The sequence below is a fragment of the Hyalella azteca genome, unplaced genomic scaffold (assembly GCF_000764305.2).
Source record: "Hyalella azteca isolate HAZT.00-mixed unplaced genomic scaffold, Hazt_2.0.2 contig2151, whole genome shotgun sequence".
Lineage (NCBI taxonomy): Eukaryota > Metazoa > Arthropoda > Malacostraca > Amphipoda > Hyalellidae > Hyalella > Hyalella azteca.
This window is the reverse complement of record NW_025932436.1, coordinates 148,341-166,037: the sequence shown is the minus strand read 5'-3', so window position 1 is coordinate 166,037 and position 17,697 is coordinate 148,341. Positions and strand designations below refer to the sequence as shown.

General features: G+C 38.8%; 1 protein-coding gene across 1 annotated transcript in view; it reads left to right on the top strand.

Annotated features, from left to right (window-relative positions):
• The window catches only part of LOC108672449 (mucin-17), a 115,159-nt gene that overhangs the window by 73,849 nt on the left and 23,613 nt on the right, over positions 1–17,697 (top strand). The window contains exons 3-11 of the mRNA XM_018160112.2: positions 6,321–6,531; positions 6,952–7,095; positions 8,257–8,305; positions 9,205–9,300; positions 10,825–10,892; positions 11,391–13,361; positions 14,370–14,653; positions 14,799–14,859; positions 15,805–16,026. Of these exons, the coding sequence (XP_018015601.1) occupies positions 6,321–6,531; positions 6,952–7,095; positions 8,257–8,305; positions 9,205–9,300; positions 10,825–10,892; positions 11,391–13,361; positions 14,370–14,653; positions 14,799–14,859; positions 15,805–16,026 (3,106 nt within the window). The remainder of the gene's footprint in view (positions 1–6,320; positions 6,532–6,951; positions 7,096–8,256; positions 8,306–9,204; positions 9,301–10,824; positions 10,893–11,390; positions 13,362–14,369; positions 14,654–14,798; positions 14,860–15,804; positions 16,027–17,697) is intronic.

The window sequence follows — 17,697 nt, the reverse complement described above, 5'->3', positions numbered from 1 at the left end:
ACAGTCTGCTCTCAAATGTCTCTATACCCGTTAAGTCTTCTACAATTCTATAATTCTATAGCAACACACATCACCATAAATAAACTTGGTGATATGATTTGAATTCAATGCCAGTTTTGAAACTTTTGAAACCATGACCTTTCTTTGTGCCAAAATAAAACGCTCGCAAGCGGACTCTTCTCACACACATATTGACTCTTCGCACATACATATATTCTCACGCATATGGTCTCACTGAATTATAAGAGTATTCACAAAGATGCGGTCATCCCCCGACACACCTACTCGCTCTCCTGCACTGCACATTGCAAGTGCCCCGGAAGCCGTTCAAGCTCGTCGACTGCGAGTGGCTTGGCCGAGTTTGCGAAGTAGGCCGAACTTTTACTTTCTGGCAGCGTGACCTCCAAACGCAACAATACTTAAAGCAAGTGAGGTACTGACCCTGATGGAGGTTTTTTAGGCGGCTTTTCGGCGGTAATCAACCAGTGATTGTCTGGAGCAACTAATCAGTCTCTGAGGTGTGGATCTTTAGCGACGTGTTAATGGACGTTCAGCAGCTAATAGTTAGCAACCTCTGATTAGATTTCTAACAATGATTTGGATTTTTCAATTTCCCTTTAATTTGTTTTCTGTTGAGATTTCTGTACAGTGCGTGATTGTCAAGAAACTTGCCTCTAAATAACTGTCATTATTTCAGCCTAACATGATCGTGCATTGCAATTTTTCCTTAAATTCATTTAATATTCTTGTTTAGTCGAAGTCAAAGACTTCGTCACTCAGATTATTTTTCGGCGTTTTGAATGTCACTTGAAGTTTTAGGGTGAAACAAAATTAAATCGTTAATTACCAGCTCACCATGGATAAATTTCTAAAAAAATTTAAATGTAGCAATTATGAGTGACTTTTATTTAGAACCCCACCAATTCATTTATGACCTTAACAAACATGCAATTCATCTCGATGATTTAGTTACTGGAAATAAAGTAGAGATAAAAATGAATTCAATAGCTCGCTCGGCTATTGGGGTCTGATATGTGCTTTTTCATAGGCTAAACTTTTTCCATTGTACACGTAACGGACATGTATTCCATTTATTGGACAAAATGGGGTATAGAAGTATATTTTTGCACTTGAGAAAAATTTAATTTCAACACTTTATGTTTGATTAAGTTCCGGACACTAAATTACATTACCTCAGAAATGTTCATCAACACAGACAAAATCAGACAAGTTCCTTCAAAATGTGCAATCTGACATTCAAATTAACACATAAATCGCTCACTCAGTTCAGATGAGGCAGCTACCTCATTATAAAATACAGTACGCTGCATTTTAGTACCAGCACCCCACGCATATGGACCGTGCCTTTGATAATGTTCTCTTATAGGCGTCGAAAATTAAACAAAGTTGGGATATGGAGTGAGAGTGACAGAAAGGTCGCGAGCTCATGGAAAAAATGGCCTTAAACGCATGCAAAGGTAAACATTTAGGCGAAAATAATCTAATTATGCCGCTTTAGGTGCAGCCCGTCAATGAACAAGATTAAGTTACATGTAATTTTAGTTTCTCATTAACATGGAATGTCAAGAGACTCTTAATAATTACCTAAATAGGGTATCTACAGCTTGATCATCTACATTCGCAGCCATACATTCTATGCTGACCTCATTCCTTAGTTATATTCTTATTAATAAGTTTCTGAACTTTTTATTTATAGGCACGTCATGAAACTTATTTAGTGCCGTATCCGTGACCAGTGATAATGAGAGTTCTCTCGTCATCACCCTTCCGAATTACGGTCAGATCATCATTAGTTAGTCGAATACTCATTAAAAAGTAATTAAGTTGTAATTCACCTTGTAAATGAGGTCACTAATTTAAATTGCTGTAACATATGAGCCGCAATTAAAGTTATTATACTCCCTGCGATCTATACAAGATGTTTTGCAATGAAAATCATGGCAAACTGGCGCTTCATGAAGCTCTGAAAACAAAGGTCAGGCTTCACATCTAATTCGTGTTTTATATATCTGTCTAATTGAAATTCGAACTAATTGATTTTTATACAGTTGCTATCTATTATATAAATTCTAAAATATCGCGAATGATGAAATTATTATTTACCAAGCCACGCCATAAACTAATTATAGCGCGTTCTAGTAACTAAACATCAATACACAATGAAGTCTCTGATTTATCCTGCTTTAGATTTTTCATCACTTTTGATAAAATTATTCAATCCGGGCAAACAATTAAATATTTTCTTTAATGGCATGGGAAATAAACACTAACTAATAATATTCATACCAGCCCGTAATGAATGATACGCGAATGAATGAATGATACGTTGACTCTTCCCTCGAGTGAATGATTTTGTAGGACCGAAGCTGCAATGAGTGTGCTGTTCCCACGATCTTACTGCTGCGTTCAGGACGGTTACGATCGACTGAAAAAATCCTGTGTATGCAATTGATCTTCCACGCGTTCGTTTTAAGGTCTTCTTTGTGTAGAAGAAGCTACAGAGAATAGCTTTATTGCGTGCTGGAGCTGCTGGTCATGTCTTATGATATTTATAGGACTGACTGGCATGAGATTGCTGGTCATGTCTTATGATATTTATAGGACTGACTGGCATGAGATTGCTGGTCATGTCTTATGGTATTTATAGTACTGACTGGCATGAGATTGCTGGACATGTCTTATGGTATTTATAGGACTGACTGGCATGAGATTGCTGGTCATGTCTTATGGTATTTATAGGACTGACTGGCATGAGATTGCTGGTCTTGTCTTATGGTATTTCCAGGAATGTATCTCATCAATACAACCTTGCTTACTAATTTTCTTGTCCATGGAAGTTATCTGGTGAGTAAGCGCATTAGCTATTGGCAATGAAAATCAGGGTTTCAGTTACAGAGGATGAATCTATTAATCGTGAATCTTGTGTAGCTAATAGTTAGGTCTAACTTTAGATTCAGAATTTGTTCTGATAAAAATTCAGGAAATTATTCTGATTCGACAAATTACCTGAAAATTTTTTGTCGTTCTGCAAGTGCATTTTTTAAGTTATTCACGGGATAATTCTCTGTAACAAAATTATTTGCGATGAAAATTTGTCATCTGTAAGATTGTTATCCTCGTTACTGCATACTTGTTGTAACGTCAAGCTGGTCAAGTTAGAGCATTTTGCCTTTGCTACCCATGGGAAGCTGCCTGTGGGATTCAAGATGCATTACGCTGTTCTCATAATGACAGAGCGAAGTCTTTTTCTCTGTAATTCGCCACTTCATTTTGTTACGGTGAGCTGATTCTGAATAAATGATTTAGATCATTCTGCATAAATTTCAAGACAGTCTGAACTATGACTGAACCCAATATATTCTACGAGTATAACGTCCAGAAAAAGTGCATGATTGATAGAAGATTTTGATAAAAAACTATTAATGGTAATGAGTACGATGTGATTGCATTAATTTATAACAGTCAACTTGTTGGAATTGCGTTCATTTTTTTAACTGGCATGGAATCGTGCTACCGGCTTCGAATTCCATGAATTTAAAAAATTTAATTCGCTAATCGGATTAAATACAAGTCATTTCATAGTGACAAATCGAAGGTAACACAAACCCAATTACTATGCCTGAATTAGTGCGGCATTTTGGTTCTAGTGTTGTTAGATGAAGAAATTTAATAATAAAGTTTTGCAGTATGAAAATAACAAAAGTGAAATACTTGAGAAGTTGGACCTTGAACCTAAGAATTCCGGAAACTAAAGATTGCGTGATCTCAGTGGAAGAGAAAAGTGATTTTCAGAAGATGAGCGCAGGTGAGCCCTGATTGGCTACCCTGGGGATATGAAAGTTACAGTACCCATGGTGGTGCCCCTGTATGCGGTGGCCTTGGTTCAGAATTCGAGACCGTTTCCTCACGGGCATTAGTAGCTCGCATAGAAAGTGCAGTATTGCCAAGACGTCTGCACTAGAGGAAGGTTACGGGCGAGATCGCATGACTAGCCCAAGACGACTGTTTGATCACCTGGAGCTAAAATGATGTCGGCAAAACCCTGTGACTTGACTGTAATGCACATCGTTCTTCTGAATAGCGGGTAAATGGAAATCATAAATGGTGTTTTATTCTGAAGATAATTTAAAATCAAGGTTCATGAGAACGATTAGCGGCAGCTTTTAAATTCTTTGAATGATTTTAAAATGTAAAGCTGTTTTGCGCCTAGAGTCATCTGACGTGTTTCCTATACGAGTCAAGTTCTATGGAGTAGTTATTAAAAATCGAGTTTTCTTTTCTCTGGCTCAAGTTTTTCATTAGAAAGTCCTCGGCCTTTGAATGCTCCCTACATTTGAAATCTATTCAGTAGAAATTGATTAACGTTTTTTATTTTTATCTAAACACTACAATTTATTGCCTTTAATTTATTTTAATGCCATACGGTTGGTCATGACAACATCAATAGTCAAATAAACTGCCCTTAAATAAACAACAAAATGACTCCAATCTATGTAATTAGTGTAATTTTATCTCATATCAGATCAAGAATTATTCATTTTTATTGTCTTGGCGCTGAGTGAATGCCATCAATGAATTTCACGATTTCAATACAATTTTGAATATCGCCTTTTGTCCGGTATGGTATTAGCTCAAATATCTTTATCCGGCGTCTTAAATATATCATTGAAAGCAAGATCAAGGTTTGAGGCTGAAATAAAGATTAGTTCTGAATCCTGTGGTGGTTGTGAGTTAGGGCTAGTTCTCAACTTGATTTAGTGGGAAATTAATAAAATATGCTAAAGCGATGAACCTTAATTTAGTTATTTAGTGAGTTTTGAACTTTGAGGAATTATCCTTTATTGATAAATTAACGCCACTACGTGTGGCGTTAATTTATATTGCGCCTGAACTGACTTAATGCATTTAAAAATTGCATAAGAAGATCCAGTCCTGACACTGTCTGTATGCTTCATCATAGAAGAAATATTATCGGGCAAATGAATGAACGTTCGATGACCATAACTCGACTAGCTGAAGTCACATGGATAGATTAAAAAGGATTGACGATGGCCAGGAAAAGATATGAATAATCTACATGACTGGGCAACATTCAATCCAGGATCTAAAACCTAGCTATCCAGACTGACGAAATGGAACAAATTTTGGTTACTTTTATTCATAATATCTTAACAACATCAATGATTTAAATGTCTGATTAAACACCACAATTTCATTTCATAAAAAAACTATTCAAGGGTACGTCAGAAAAACATAATTTTTAATTTTTTCAAACGGGAGCACGAGCTGAAAGAAGATGCGTCCGTAAGGTGGATCGCCCTGTGTGTCGCAATGATGCATAAAATAGAGAATATGACGTTCGACGCTGAGCCATACTTTGGGAATGGTCATAAATGGCCAAGTTTTTAACAGGCGCGATTTCCTGATATACTTCATGGAACTTTTTCCTAAAGAGAGACATTTCAAAACTGCAAGACAAAAACTTATGACGTGATATGCTGGGTGAAACTAGAGTTGGACCGACGCAAATCTTGGAGCAAAGAACCAGGGTCGATGAGGCGATACATCACTGATCATCCGTCTTTTGTAAGCTACTATATCGCATTAGAATTTTCTTCTCCAACCAAAAATATATGGTTTAACCGCACTTCTTCTTGCAGTTCAAGGCATTTCTTATCTTTAGCAGGATTTCTCCCATCTTACTAAATGTTTTAATTAAGTTTAGGGCGAAATCCACGCCGAATCTTAGTGGCATTCATTGTCATGGTCGACTTTAATAATTTCACTCTCGGAATGTGGGTTTTGAGACTCACAATGACGGGATGTGTCCGAATTGCATCAGGCCTACGTTCTTGACGGCTCTCTTTACGTGGCCACTCGTCAATGCGTTCGCCAGTTCTCCAAGCGGTTACCCCTGTGAACTCGAGGAATCTTGCCCTGGCCGGACCATATACCCTATAGCCGACGATAGTCGCAGATGGCCATCCAAAAATGCTCATCAAAAGAAGTCTCAACTTTAATGGAATGATTGCTCGAGATCTAGCAATATTTCACTGGTACCAACCGAGGATTAAGCGTTCAATTTATTCTTGCCAACTTTAACTGAGTCACCTATAATATCGATTCAAAAATTCACGACTCTATTTTAGCGCATTTTCTCATTTATGGAAAAAATGCCCTATTGTGCTCGTCATATCCGTCCGTCCGTCTGTCCGGGACCACGTTTTCATCGATTTTTAGAAAATGCGCTCTCCGTCACTCACTGCAGTGAGTACTGAGTTATATTTTTTGGGTTGCAGGCGCAAGTTTGGCCCAACAAGAGCGCTCCATCAGCAGCGGAGGGGCGGTGCGTCGGCGGAACAGACTGCCAGCAGGCAAGTCCGAGGTGCTGGACTTCAGTTGTCCCGAAGACTTCGGTTACTACCAGCACCCCACAGACTGCACGCAGTACTACGTCTGTGTCTTCGGCGGGGCCTTGCAGGAGTCCTGTTCCGGTGGACTTGTCTACAGGTAGTTATCATTCCACAGATTCCTGAGAAATATTTTCTAATAAACTTTAACGCTTTGTTGGGCTTCTGTCGAGATACCGAATTGCTTCGAGAGATTGGTTGAGTTTTTAATTGCTTCACGCTTATTAATTGAATTGGTGAACGTGCTTAATTGTTCTTGCTAAGACATGTTTACCTGAATTATCTCTAATATATTTTTGACTAACACATGCAATCATCAGGAATATCTCATCCCACGCTTATACAATGGTTCTAATAGTAGTAATACTAATAGAGCTCGAAATCATCATTAACTTCTGCGATCTGTAGCAATTATTGAAGCACGACAATTATTGAAATCTTAAAATCTACCGTCAGATTTTATGTGAATTTCCTGCCATTTGATCGTCTATTAAATTTACGCCTTTCTATTTGTCTGCAGTCACGATCTGCAGACATGCGATTGGCCCCGTAACGTGGTCTGTAACGTAGACCTGTCAGGACCCATCTCCACCGTCCTCGTGACAGACCCTCGCACTGCATCGCCCCCAACGTCACAGCGCTCAAACCTCACCCCTTCTGTCAGGTAAGCCTTATGACCTTATGATGAGTTCGGGACTTCCTAGTCCCCGGTCACGCTGATGCGCCGCCTTCGTCGTCCTCCGTCTCCGAGTCGTCGTCGGATGTAACGTTGGACGTGTTCTGTCTATTTCCGTCTACAGCCTCATTACTATCACCCAGGCGCCTTTTGTCTGGTCTGGGCACGCTGCTCTATACCATCACGCTAGCAGAGTTTTGTGACGAGTTTTAAGCCGAATTTTAAGACACGCAGTTCACCGGCAAGTCTTGTCAAGAAGCTCGCTCTTCTTTCAACTGCATGGCTGATCCTAAAATTCACACGGTCGCAAACATTCCTTTTATATAAGTTAAGTCACAAGTTCAGTATCCTACTTATAATCAGAGCTGGGCAGCGCTAATTTGAAATGTATATCGACTGCTACCGCTACCGCTACATGCTCTAAATGTAGCGGGCGCTACCGCTACAATTGCTTAAATGTAGCGCCGCTACCGCAACCGCTACCGCTACTGCCCACCTCTGGTAACAAGTTACATGTTAACACTAGTAACAGGCTGAGGTTGACAACATTACACCGAAATCTTTCGTAGTTTTATTCTGTAATTTATATTATGTATGTATCATGCTGGTTTTTAAATAATATTTTATACTATTACGTAAAATCTAAAAGCTTTATCTATGAATGTAGCGGTAGCGCTGCAGTGGCAAAACCTCGTATCGCTACTTAAATATGTAGCGGGCGCTACAGCTACCGCTACAATGGCTTAAATGTATCGCCGCTACCGCTACCGCTACATGTAGCGCGCTACTGCCCACCTCTACTTATAATATGGTGCTTTCAGCACTGATCAGGCTGTAGTTGTCGATACTTTACCAGCTATCGACCCTGCCTATTGCCACTAGAATTTTCACAGCTTGTTTCGGGTCTCGAAGCCCCAAGTCGCTGCTCAAATCTTGTTGATCTTAACAACTCCGTTGCCCCAAGTTCATGGAGCCAATTTGTTCGACAACCGGGTATATAAACTTCAAAATTTCGGATTCAGTTTTCTGACACTCTGGTAAGAACGATTATTTTTACTTTCTTCTGATCACAATCCAGCTAGCGATTATAATTTATTTCATTAGATAACACATAATTTATTAGCTAACTAATTTTTATTTGCACCACAGTAGCAACGGTTTCCCCGAGGCCCTGCGCACCGGCAGCGGACGGAAGGAGGTGAGTAACATATTATTTAGTGTTCACGTCAAAAAATTAAACATTTTCCAAACAATCAACCTCTCAGAAATCCTTCATTCTTTGAAATGGTCCAAATGGAAATAAATGAAATAGATATTTTCTCATCTTTTGTGTATCTGTTAAATGTTTACAGATAGTAAGCTAGCTGACGCTATTTTCTATTTATAGCGAAACATTGCTGGAATAAACTAATTTTTTCATTCATGTCAAACATGCAGTTTTTGTAAGTTACGACTGAATTATAACGATTTAAGAACGAAAATATTTCTCCAGTGAAAATATTTCTATTTTATATCAGTGCTATAAGATAAGTTTTCTACAATGAATTTGCTACAGAAAACGAGAATTTCATTTTTAGATCCATGACTGTGGTAATGCTGTATAACGTGACCAAACCCTAGGTGGTGTTGCGGGATTTGGTTGACAATACTTCCTAGTAAATAAAATTGAAGCGTTTAAATTTTTTGTCTGAACTTGCGAAAGTTAAAACTTATCATAAATCATTTCAATATGACTTATTGTATTGGCTCATGAATTAATGTCATAATGAAGGGTCATGCTAGATGAAGCCAGTGTTAATGATTCGTTCAGTATATCAAACTGTAAAATATCTGCAAGCAAACACTTTAACTTATCGATTAAACGTGATTATAAGAAAATACAGTCAACATTTCCTAATACATTATTGCAACGGACTTTAACGCATTACTACTGATATTAATATTAATAGGCATTGTATTGCTACGCATATCAACGGACATTCTGATATCAATAATTATTACTGGGCTTATATATGTTATTTTAAATAATTAAATTTTCTATTACTATTCCAAATTCAATAAATAATTTGTTATCGTGAAAAATTATATTTATTACAGCTTTCTGGTCCGTCTTCGAACGCCGTCAACCGACAAGGACGCATCATAAGCAGCAAGGATGACCCTGCCCAGCAAGACATCCGTGGCCGCTTCCAAGTGAGCAAATAGTTTACTTTCATGAACCTAAACGTACGGTGAATACTTACCAAATGACGGTGGTGTGAATTGGTTAGTTCGTATTTAACTGAATAAATGAAACTGGTGGGCTGCTATTGAATGAAACTGGCGGGCTACTTTTGAAAGAAACTGGTGGGCCACTGTAAATATTTTTAGCGAACCTTTTGTTAGCTTAGTTTTTAATAGTCTATTTTTTATGCGCTCCTACGATTTACTTGTTCATCAGACCTTTAGAGTGTAAGACCTAGTCAACGACGTATCGAATAGTTTCGTGTCAGATCAGTGGTTCGTAGCCCGCGTCAAAACTGCCCACAATATTTCGGTGCGTTGATTTATGCCTTCATATAACTTATTTATAGTTTTGATTATCATTTGTTATATTTGAATATTACAAGCATACATTGAAGTATATAGGGTTAATATATTTATGTTCTTACAGATACAATTTTTCATTCAATAAAAAGGAAATTTGTTGTTGAAACCGTGGTTATCCTAAAACCTGAACGCGGACTTACGGCAACCCAAACTCAAAAACGGAAAGCGTTTTTACAGCCACTTTTGAATGAAACTGGTGTGCCGCTACTGAATTAAACTGGTGTGCCGCTATTGAATTAAACTGGTGTGCCGCTATTGAATGAAACTGGTGGGCCGCTATTGAATGAAACTGGTGTGCCGCTATTGAATGCCGCTATTGAATGAAACTGGTGGGCCGCTATTGAATGAAACTGGTGGGCCGCTATTGAATGAAACTGGTGGGCCACTTTTGAATGAATTTTGTGGGCCGCTACTGAATGAAACTGTTTGGACAGTCTCTGTTCATTAAAGAGCTTTTTTTTTGACAATGTCTCACGAGATATTGCTATAGCTAAAGAGGTACGTTATATAATACACAGAATTAAGATGGAATGTAAATCTTTACACACCTACTTTAGAGTCAACACTTATTTCCAGATTGGTTATTAACAGGAAAATAATATTTAGTGATGAATTTAACGGCCATTGGAAACATATAGATGCATTATTGGCGTCACATTTACATTTAAACAAAAAATAAATACAGTGTAGATAAAATTTTTTACCATGGCAATGACTCTAAGGGATGCCAAAACTATGTTGTTGACGATATGGAGTTTCTAAATTATTTTTTGAATGTATGATCGTCATTTGTATTTTGAACAAAATATTAATCGTTCCAAGTCTATCAGCTTTTGGCTAAGTCGAAAATCGCAGCGACGCACATTGGACCAACGTTATGGCACGTAATTGGTAGCACATTGTTTTAAATAGGTAATTATTTTTTCTACTGAAATTACTAGGCCAACCTAATTTCTCTTAGCAACTTTTTGTGCAATTTACAATTTTAACGTCAAAATTTCATAATCTTCGTAACCCTAAATTAACGTTCGGAGCTGCTCGCACTCTCATAAAACATTTACGATTGTCTTCATTTACATAGAGCACGAATGAAAAATTTTCTTGCAGATGACATTATTCCATTTCCAGGTTCAGGAGTCCACTAATCGGGCATTCAGCGTGTCACCGACTACCTCGAAAAGCACCTTTTCATTCCCGTAAGTTATGTTGTACGTAAGAAAAAATGCAAGACGGTAAGGCTAGTGGACAAGGCTCAGTTTTTGAACCCTTCCATTAGTGCATCTTCTCACTGAAAAACTTTATTGTTAAGCATAGGGCTTGCATAAATAAAACACTAAAGCTTGAACTCGCGCTATGAATTTAATTCGATTTACATTCTTGTCCACTTTACTTTTGTTAATGAGATCTATTAAGGAAGGGATGAGTAGCACGACTCCATCCAATACTTGCTTGTCTGGGCGTTCATGACAAGCAACTTCGGCGTTCAACTTCGTGGCACTTAGTAGACTTGTAGCGTCACTTACTCTGTTCACCCGAGTCGGACGTCAGCAATTACATGACATTTATTTTAGAAAAATAACGCCTTATCACGGAAGCAAATATATCACTTGACGTTTATTAATTTGTTTGCAAGTTTTTTAGACTGTGCGTTTAAAAGAGACGTAGGTATTTAAGTATCATTTCACTGTCCCCAGAGACGAACTTCTACGACAGAAGCGTGACGCGACAGACCCACTTGACATGACGCTCGACGAAAGAAAAACCAATAGTAAAAACAGCCGATCACTCGCACTTGACCACAAGGCTTTGTCGTCGGGATATCCTAGAATTGTGACTCGAGGCTACGATGAATCGTTTAGGGATTCAGCTGGTAACGCCAAAAATTTTGCAAATTTTGGAAAGCCGGGAAGGTTCAACCAATTTACATTCATTGACAAGGAGCCAATAACCAGTGTTAGAGAGAAAGTACACGACTTCTTCTCATTGGATTCAATCGAAGAAGACTTAGATCGAGCTCATGAACATTCCGACACTGAAGCTCGGCAGAGCTCCAATATTCTACATCATCGACCAATCGAAAGGTGGCACAGAAGAAGGCCTTCACAAGAGAATAGTAACAAAAGGAGCGTAGGTCCATCTGCATTCGAGTACAACGCCGCGAAAAGTCAGCTCAGATTTCCTTTCCATAGCAACTTTCCCGCTCACATTTCTGATGCTTTTAGACCTCAATCATTTGGACATCAGCCCCACAGCAATCATCCACCAAGAAATGTGCGGACAAATCCATCTTCTGCGCAACCTTATTCGTTAAAATTCCACAAAGGCAGCAATGTATCTCCAGGTATTCAACCATCATCTGGTTATTCTTTGTCATCTTCGGCAAATCCATTCCAGAGATTCATTGAAGAACACAACGATCATGGACAAGAAATGAGCAATCCCTTCCGAGAAAGACCCAAGCCAATGCCACAAGAAATTTATCCATTCAGTGAAGATCAGCCAACACATCTGTATGACTTTGGTCCACCATTGCATGACAAAGGCCACCAAAGACCCTCCGTTGACCGCCCACCACCCTCTGCTCCGTTTGCCAGTCAACAAGGTAGAACTTACGACCGACCCAAATTCCCAATACATATTGGAAATCACGACCAATCTCATTTCTCGGATGAAAAAACAAATCCTAAATTTCTAATCGCTTCTCATGGGTCAATTCTTTTTTCCCAACCTCAGCCTCATGAGCCCAATGCAAATAGCGTTCGTGAAAAACAGCACGCGGCCAGTTTGCCATATACACACGAGTCGATTTCTGATGATGTGAATCCAACCCGACAGATGGACCGCTCAGTACAGCCTGTGGAAACGCTACGATCTAACCAAGCTTATCAGAACAGTTGGAACGATCACACTCTTTCACCAGTGGCTCCAGACAATCATCCGTTTGAGGTTGAAAGTAGTGATGATATCTTGCCTCGCCCTCCATTAACCAGATACCACGAAGAACTCGACTACCCGTTGGTGACTGAAGATTATGAATATATTGACGAATACGATTATGACGAGACTGAGCCTTCTAAATCGAATAATTTTGAGAAACCAAACAGCTATCGGCCTCTCAATTCTATTGAAAATCAAAGCCCGCAAAACGCCCCGCCTAGATCTCGACCTGAAGTTCAGCAGTCAATAAAGTTTACCACACCATTGCCCCCTCAACCTGAGTTTACTCAACGATCTCCTCAGTTGCATCAACCAAAGTTTACTGCAAAGCCTCCTGTTAGGAATCGAACTCCTCTTAATCGTCAAGTCGACAAAAAGACTTTAGTTTCCATCGAGCTCCAAGAAAGTACTCCGAAGGATGACCCAACAACGGAGAGACCTTCAAGGCCAACACGGCCAAGAATTCAAATTCCAGTAAGGCGACAGCGTAAAACTTCAACTACGACACCGAAGATAGAATCTGCGTCGACTTTGAAACCGTTCACTTTACCTCCTTATGATAAACCTTCATCAGTTAGAGAGAGCATTAAAAGTTCAAACGCAGACAAGACGTCCATTCTTGTACAGGAAACGGGTCGATATTCTGAACTGTCCAAACTGCCTGACACATCAGCAGCATTCAAAATCAAGACTGACGAACGACAATTTCACAACCGACAAAATTACAGGTACAGGATACAGGATATGAACACATTGTTTTTTTTTTTTGCAAAACCATTATCATTATCATCAGCTCTATATACTTGCGGGTAGTTGAAATGCGCGAAGCTCTTCTGATTTGCAATATCGTGGTAAATAATTTGTAAAAGTTGGTTTTTATTTATCGGTATTAGTGTCGCGTCGATTGATACATTTGTTCATGGATGCGGGAAACCTGCACAGTAATTTAATAGTTTTTTGCATCAATGTTCTTTCAGCGTAGTTCTTGAACATATCTTACTTTATCTCATTTGAGCTTGATTTCTAATTAACTTGCACGGATTTAACACAAAATAAAAATGACCCTCTTACGAATGCTGTCAAAACATCAAGAATAAACAAAACGCGTAAAAGCTAACGAATGTAATTTATAATTATTTCCTTCGTAATTTTACTGATGACTTACTCTAAAATTGTTTGTTTGCCAGTTTTGTTTTTGCTCGATCGACTTTTTATTTCTTGCCAAACTCTCACTGCACCTACTACTTTTACTCTCTATTCTCTTATAACTTCGCAATTTGTGAAGATGTCATGATTCATTTCATACATCCCTTCTCCAATACCTGTGGAAAATTCACTTCGACACCAAATTCTGCCTTGTTTCTGCTCAAAATAGGCATGTAGCGGCTCCTTTCAAGCCGATTCAAGCCGTGCTTCTCATCTCTTTTATTTTCCAACGATCCTTCTCGACTCGAAATCATTGACCTTAGTTCTCTCTCTTATATAGTTAAACCTAGACTTGCACTCAAACAGTTCATGACTTCGTGAAAGAGTTCATGACATCACAGAATCAATGTATATGACTTTTAAATGGCTTCTGGTCAGCTGTTCTAGACCCAAACACATTTTACCGAGAGATTTTTCTAAATATTAGTTTGCTATAAATTCTCGGGATCAAGACACTCTTCTTCCGTACGTAGACTGTCGCTTTGACGGACGAAAATATCTTCCAAGTTGAAAAGCAGCCATGTTTACAGACCTGCTCTCCCCGGCGTCAAGGCTAGCAGCTCTTCCTTCCAGAGCCAATTCGACTCGCGCCCTCAGACTCCCTCTTTCACTAACCAACAACAACAGCAACAACAGCAGCAGCTACAACCGCAACAGCAGCAGCTACAACCGCAACAGCAGCAGCTACAACCGCAACAGCAGCAGCGACAACAAAGTATTACTCCTGCTCCACCAGCTCTCGATGATTACACCGACTTGCTGAACCTCACCGATGCCGAGTACTTCTATCTTTATGAAGATCTACTTCTCGAAGGCGAGTTGTTTGTCACATCTTTTCAATGCGATTCCTATTAAGTCAAATTAACCATTTTCTCACGAATACGATTATAATGATTATAGATTTTAGATGCCGCCACTAATTATGGTTATTATTGAGATCCCATTCTCCCAAATTGCAGATTATTTGGATGGGTCGGCAGGGTCATCGACCGTCAGGCCAACCACTCGCGTTCCGATCAGGTTCGTTTTTTTTCCATCCACTTTCTCCATCCAAAAAATGCCGCCATTCCAACTTGTTTAACAAGCGTTTATGTTCACATTATAATATTATGTCGTGTAAATGAAGTATGATAAATACTTTCCTGGGAATTTGAACTCGTTGGTAGACAATTTTCTGTTAATGTAATGTAATGTTCTGTCTGTAAATTTTCTGTTAATGTAGTTTCCAAAATTGGTCTCCTGAAACTCACGAGAAAAGAGTTTCGATAATCGGTATTAATGTCACTTGAAGTTTAAAACAGAATAGAAATAAATCCTAAAGTTTCATTAAAATAAAGGTTCCACCTAATGAACCGAACACCAACGACAGAATGCACGAAAAAAGTTGTTGCGACATAGTACGAACGATATTAAATCGTTAGAGTTAAAACAATCCAACAAGTTCTCTTGCCCCTGAAGTTTTATATAAGAGAAACTCAGTCACCGCAATAATGAGTTTTCTTTCGAATCGTATTTTTGAATGTGCGTTGTTTGTGTCTTCGCGACATTGAAATTGTGCGGAAATTTAGATGCGCGCTGCGCTTCAAAACATTGTTCCCACAATGAAGGTCCCCTGGCGGAGGAAGTATTGTTCCTTAGAATTAACATTATAAGCCAATTTCGATAAGTGAAAACCGAATTCCCAGAGCTAGAAAGAGCTAGAAAAAGTAATGGTTTCAATTGTGAATTTGCTCAGAAATGTCAAATGGACAAATTTACTTTTCAATCGAATTTCCTCCATTTTTTAGAATGAAATAAATTTAATTAGAAGAATTATTTGCTGAACGTATTTTTACTAAGAAGCGAAAAGTAAAGCGTTTTTAAAGACCAAAAGTATAGGCATTATAGATTTAATTTTAACATTTGCTAGAAAACTTCGTTAATAATTTTTCTAACAAACGTTTCGATTTGCTCGGAATTCCCTAGATTGAATCCGCAAGCGATCGATTTTCGAACGTTCCCGATCGACTCGTTCTCTCCCTCGCTCACTCTTACGACTTCGCGCACACCACACACCATTTCGCCAAAGCCACTCCCACTTCCTACCTTTAATTCAATACACACTCATCCTACCACCACGTCTGCACCATCAACGATTACTTCTCTCCAAAACCTGCAGAAGTTGAAGCCCAATACAATTGATTTGAGGTACGCGGCCGCCGACATTTTCGCATCTTATTCGTCTATTTTCTACCTCAAAATCTAGTTAACTCTTTATTTGGCAAGAATACTTGAATTAATAACAAGTAGTTCTAATAACATAATTCAACTGTTTTCTTTCCGTTTTCTGGATTAAAACTTAAATTTAACAGTACTTATATGCAATATATAGTTATCAAAAGGCCAACAACAATTGCAGCGCAATCACTAGCCATCGAGATTGAAGAGGCATTTCAGCAGAGAGATTAGGTGCAGTAACTTGCCTGATGAAGAGTTTTGTTTGCTCGTAATATTGCAGTTAACCAATTAACTAGCAACAGAGCTGGGCAGCGCTACTTTGAAATGTAGCGCCGCTACCGCTACCGCTACATGCTCTAAATGTAGCGGGCGCTACCGCTACAATTGCTTAAATGTAGCGCCGCTACCGCAACCGCTACCGCTACTGCCCACCTCTGGTAACAAGTTACATGTTAACACTAGTAACAGGCTGAGGTTGACAACATTACACCGAAATCTTTCGTAGTTTTATTCTGTAATTTATATTATGTATGTATCATGCTGGTTTTTAAATAATATTTTATACTATTACGTAAAATCTAAAAGCTTTATCTATGAATGTAGCGGTAGCGCTGCAGCGGCAAAACCTTGTATCGCTACTCAAATATGTAGCGGGCGCTACCGCTACCGCTACATTGCCTTAAATGTAGAGTCGCTACCGCTACCGCTACTGAAAATGTAGCGGCCGCTAGTAGCGGCCGCTAGTAGCGGCCGCTACATGTAGCGCGCTACTGCCCACCTCTGACTAGCAAGCAGGCTGCTCGTTCAATTTTAGTTTTAATTTTTTCTGCTCGTTCCAAACTACTTTTAATCAAACGATTTAACTGTAAAATGCATAGCTAGTTAGAAAATATCCGAGCTCCAACAGTTTGGAATCACCGACAAATCAGTGTAGCCTAGCCTTCGATTTTTTTGCATCAGTTGCCAAAGACTTTTTGTTGGAGCTCTCGGTGTTTTCTGTTATTTGCATCCGTACTTTGATTCTCTGATCGTCGTAAATTTAGCTGTCCCTATCTCATGCAAGCATAATTCAACGCTGGCAATTTAACAGTAAACTGTCACTGAGGAACCATCTCAGCACGGTATTCATTTTTAATGTGAACTGCATGTATCACGAAGAACTGACATGCACCATGCATTGAGCCTCATGAAGTTGTTCACGCACGTTTTTACGAGGTGCTAATTGACCGTAGCACTCAAGTGTGCACATTGAAACATGACCATTATCATTTCAAATTCATTCATCAGTGAATTTGAGTCAACTTTATCGTCAGTTCCATAGGTTGAACAAACTAACATCACTATTTCTCTGCAGCGGCGTTGAAAAAAGTAATTTATGGAATATCACAGCTTCAGCAAATATAGCTCATGCGACTCATCTTCGTTTTACGCTAAATTCTAAATTTTTCCTAGCCGTTCATAGGATGACTTAGAGGTCGGATTGCATTCATATTAGTTTTTTGCAACGAAATAAGTATATTTTAAAGTACATATATTTTCTATATATTTTCTAACGAAAATATTTTTCAGCTAATCTGGTCATCCCAACGAATTTCAAGTTATAATTCATATTTTATTTCTTTTCTAGAGTTGTTGCATTAT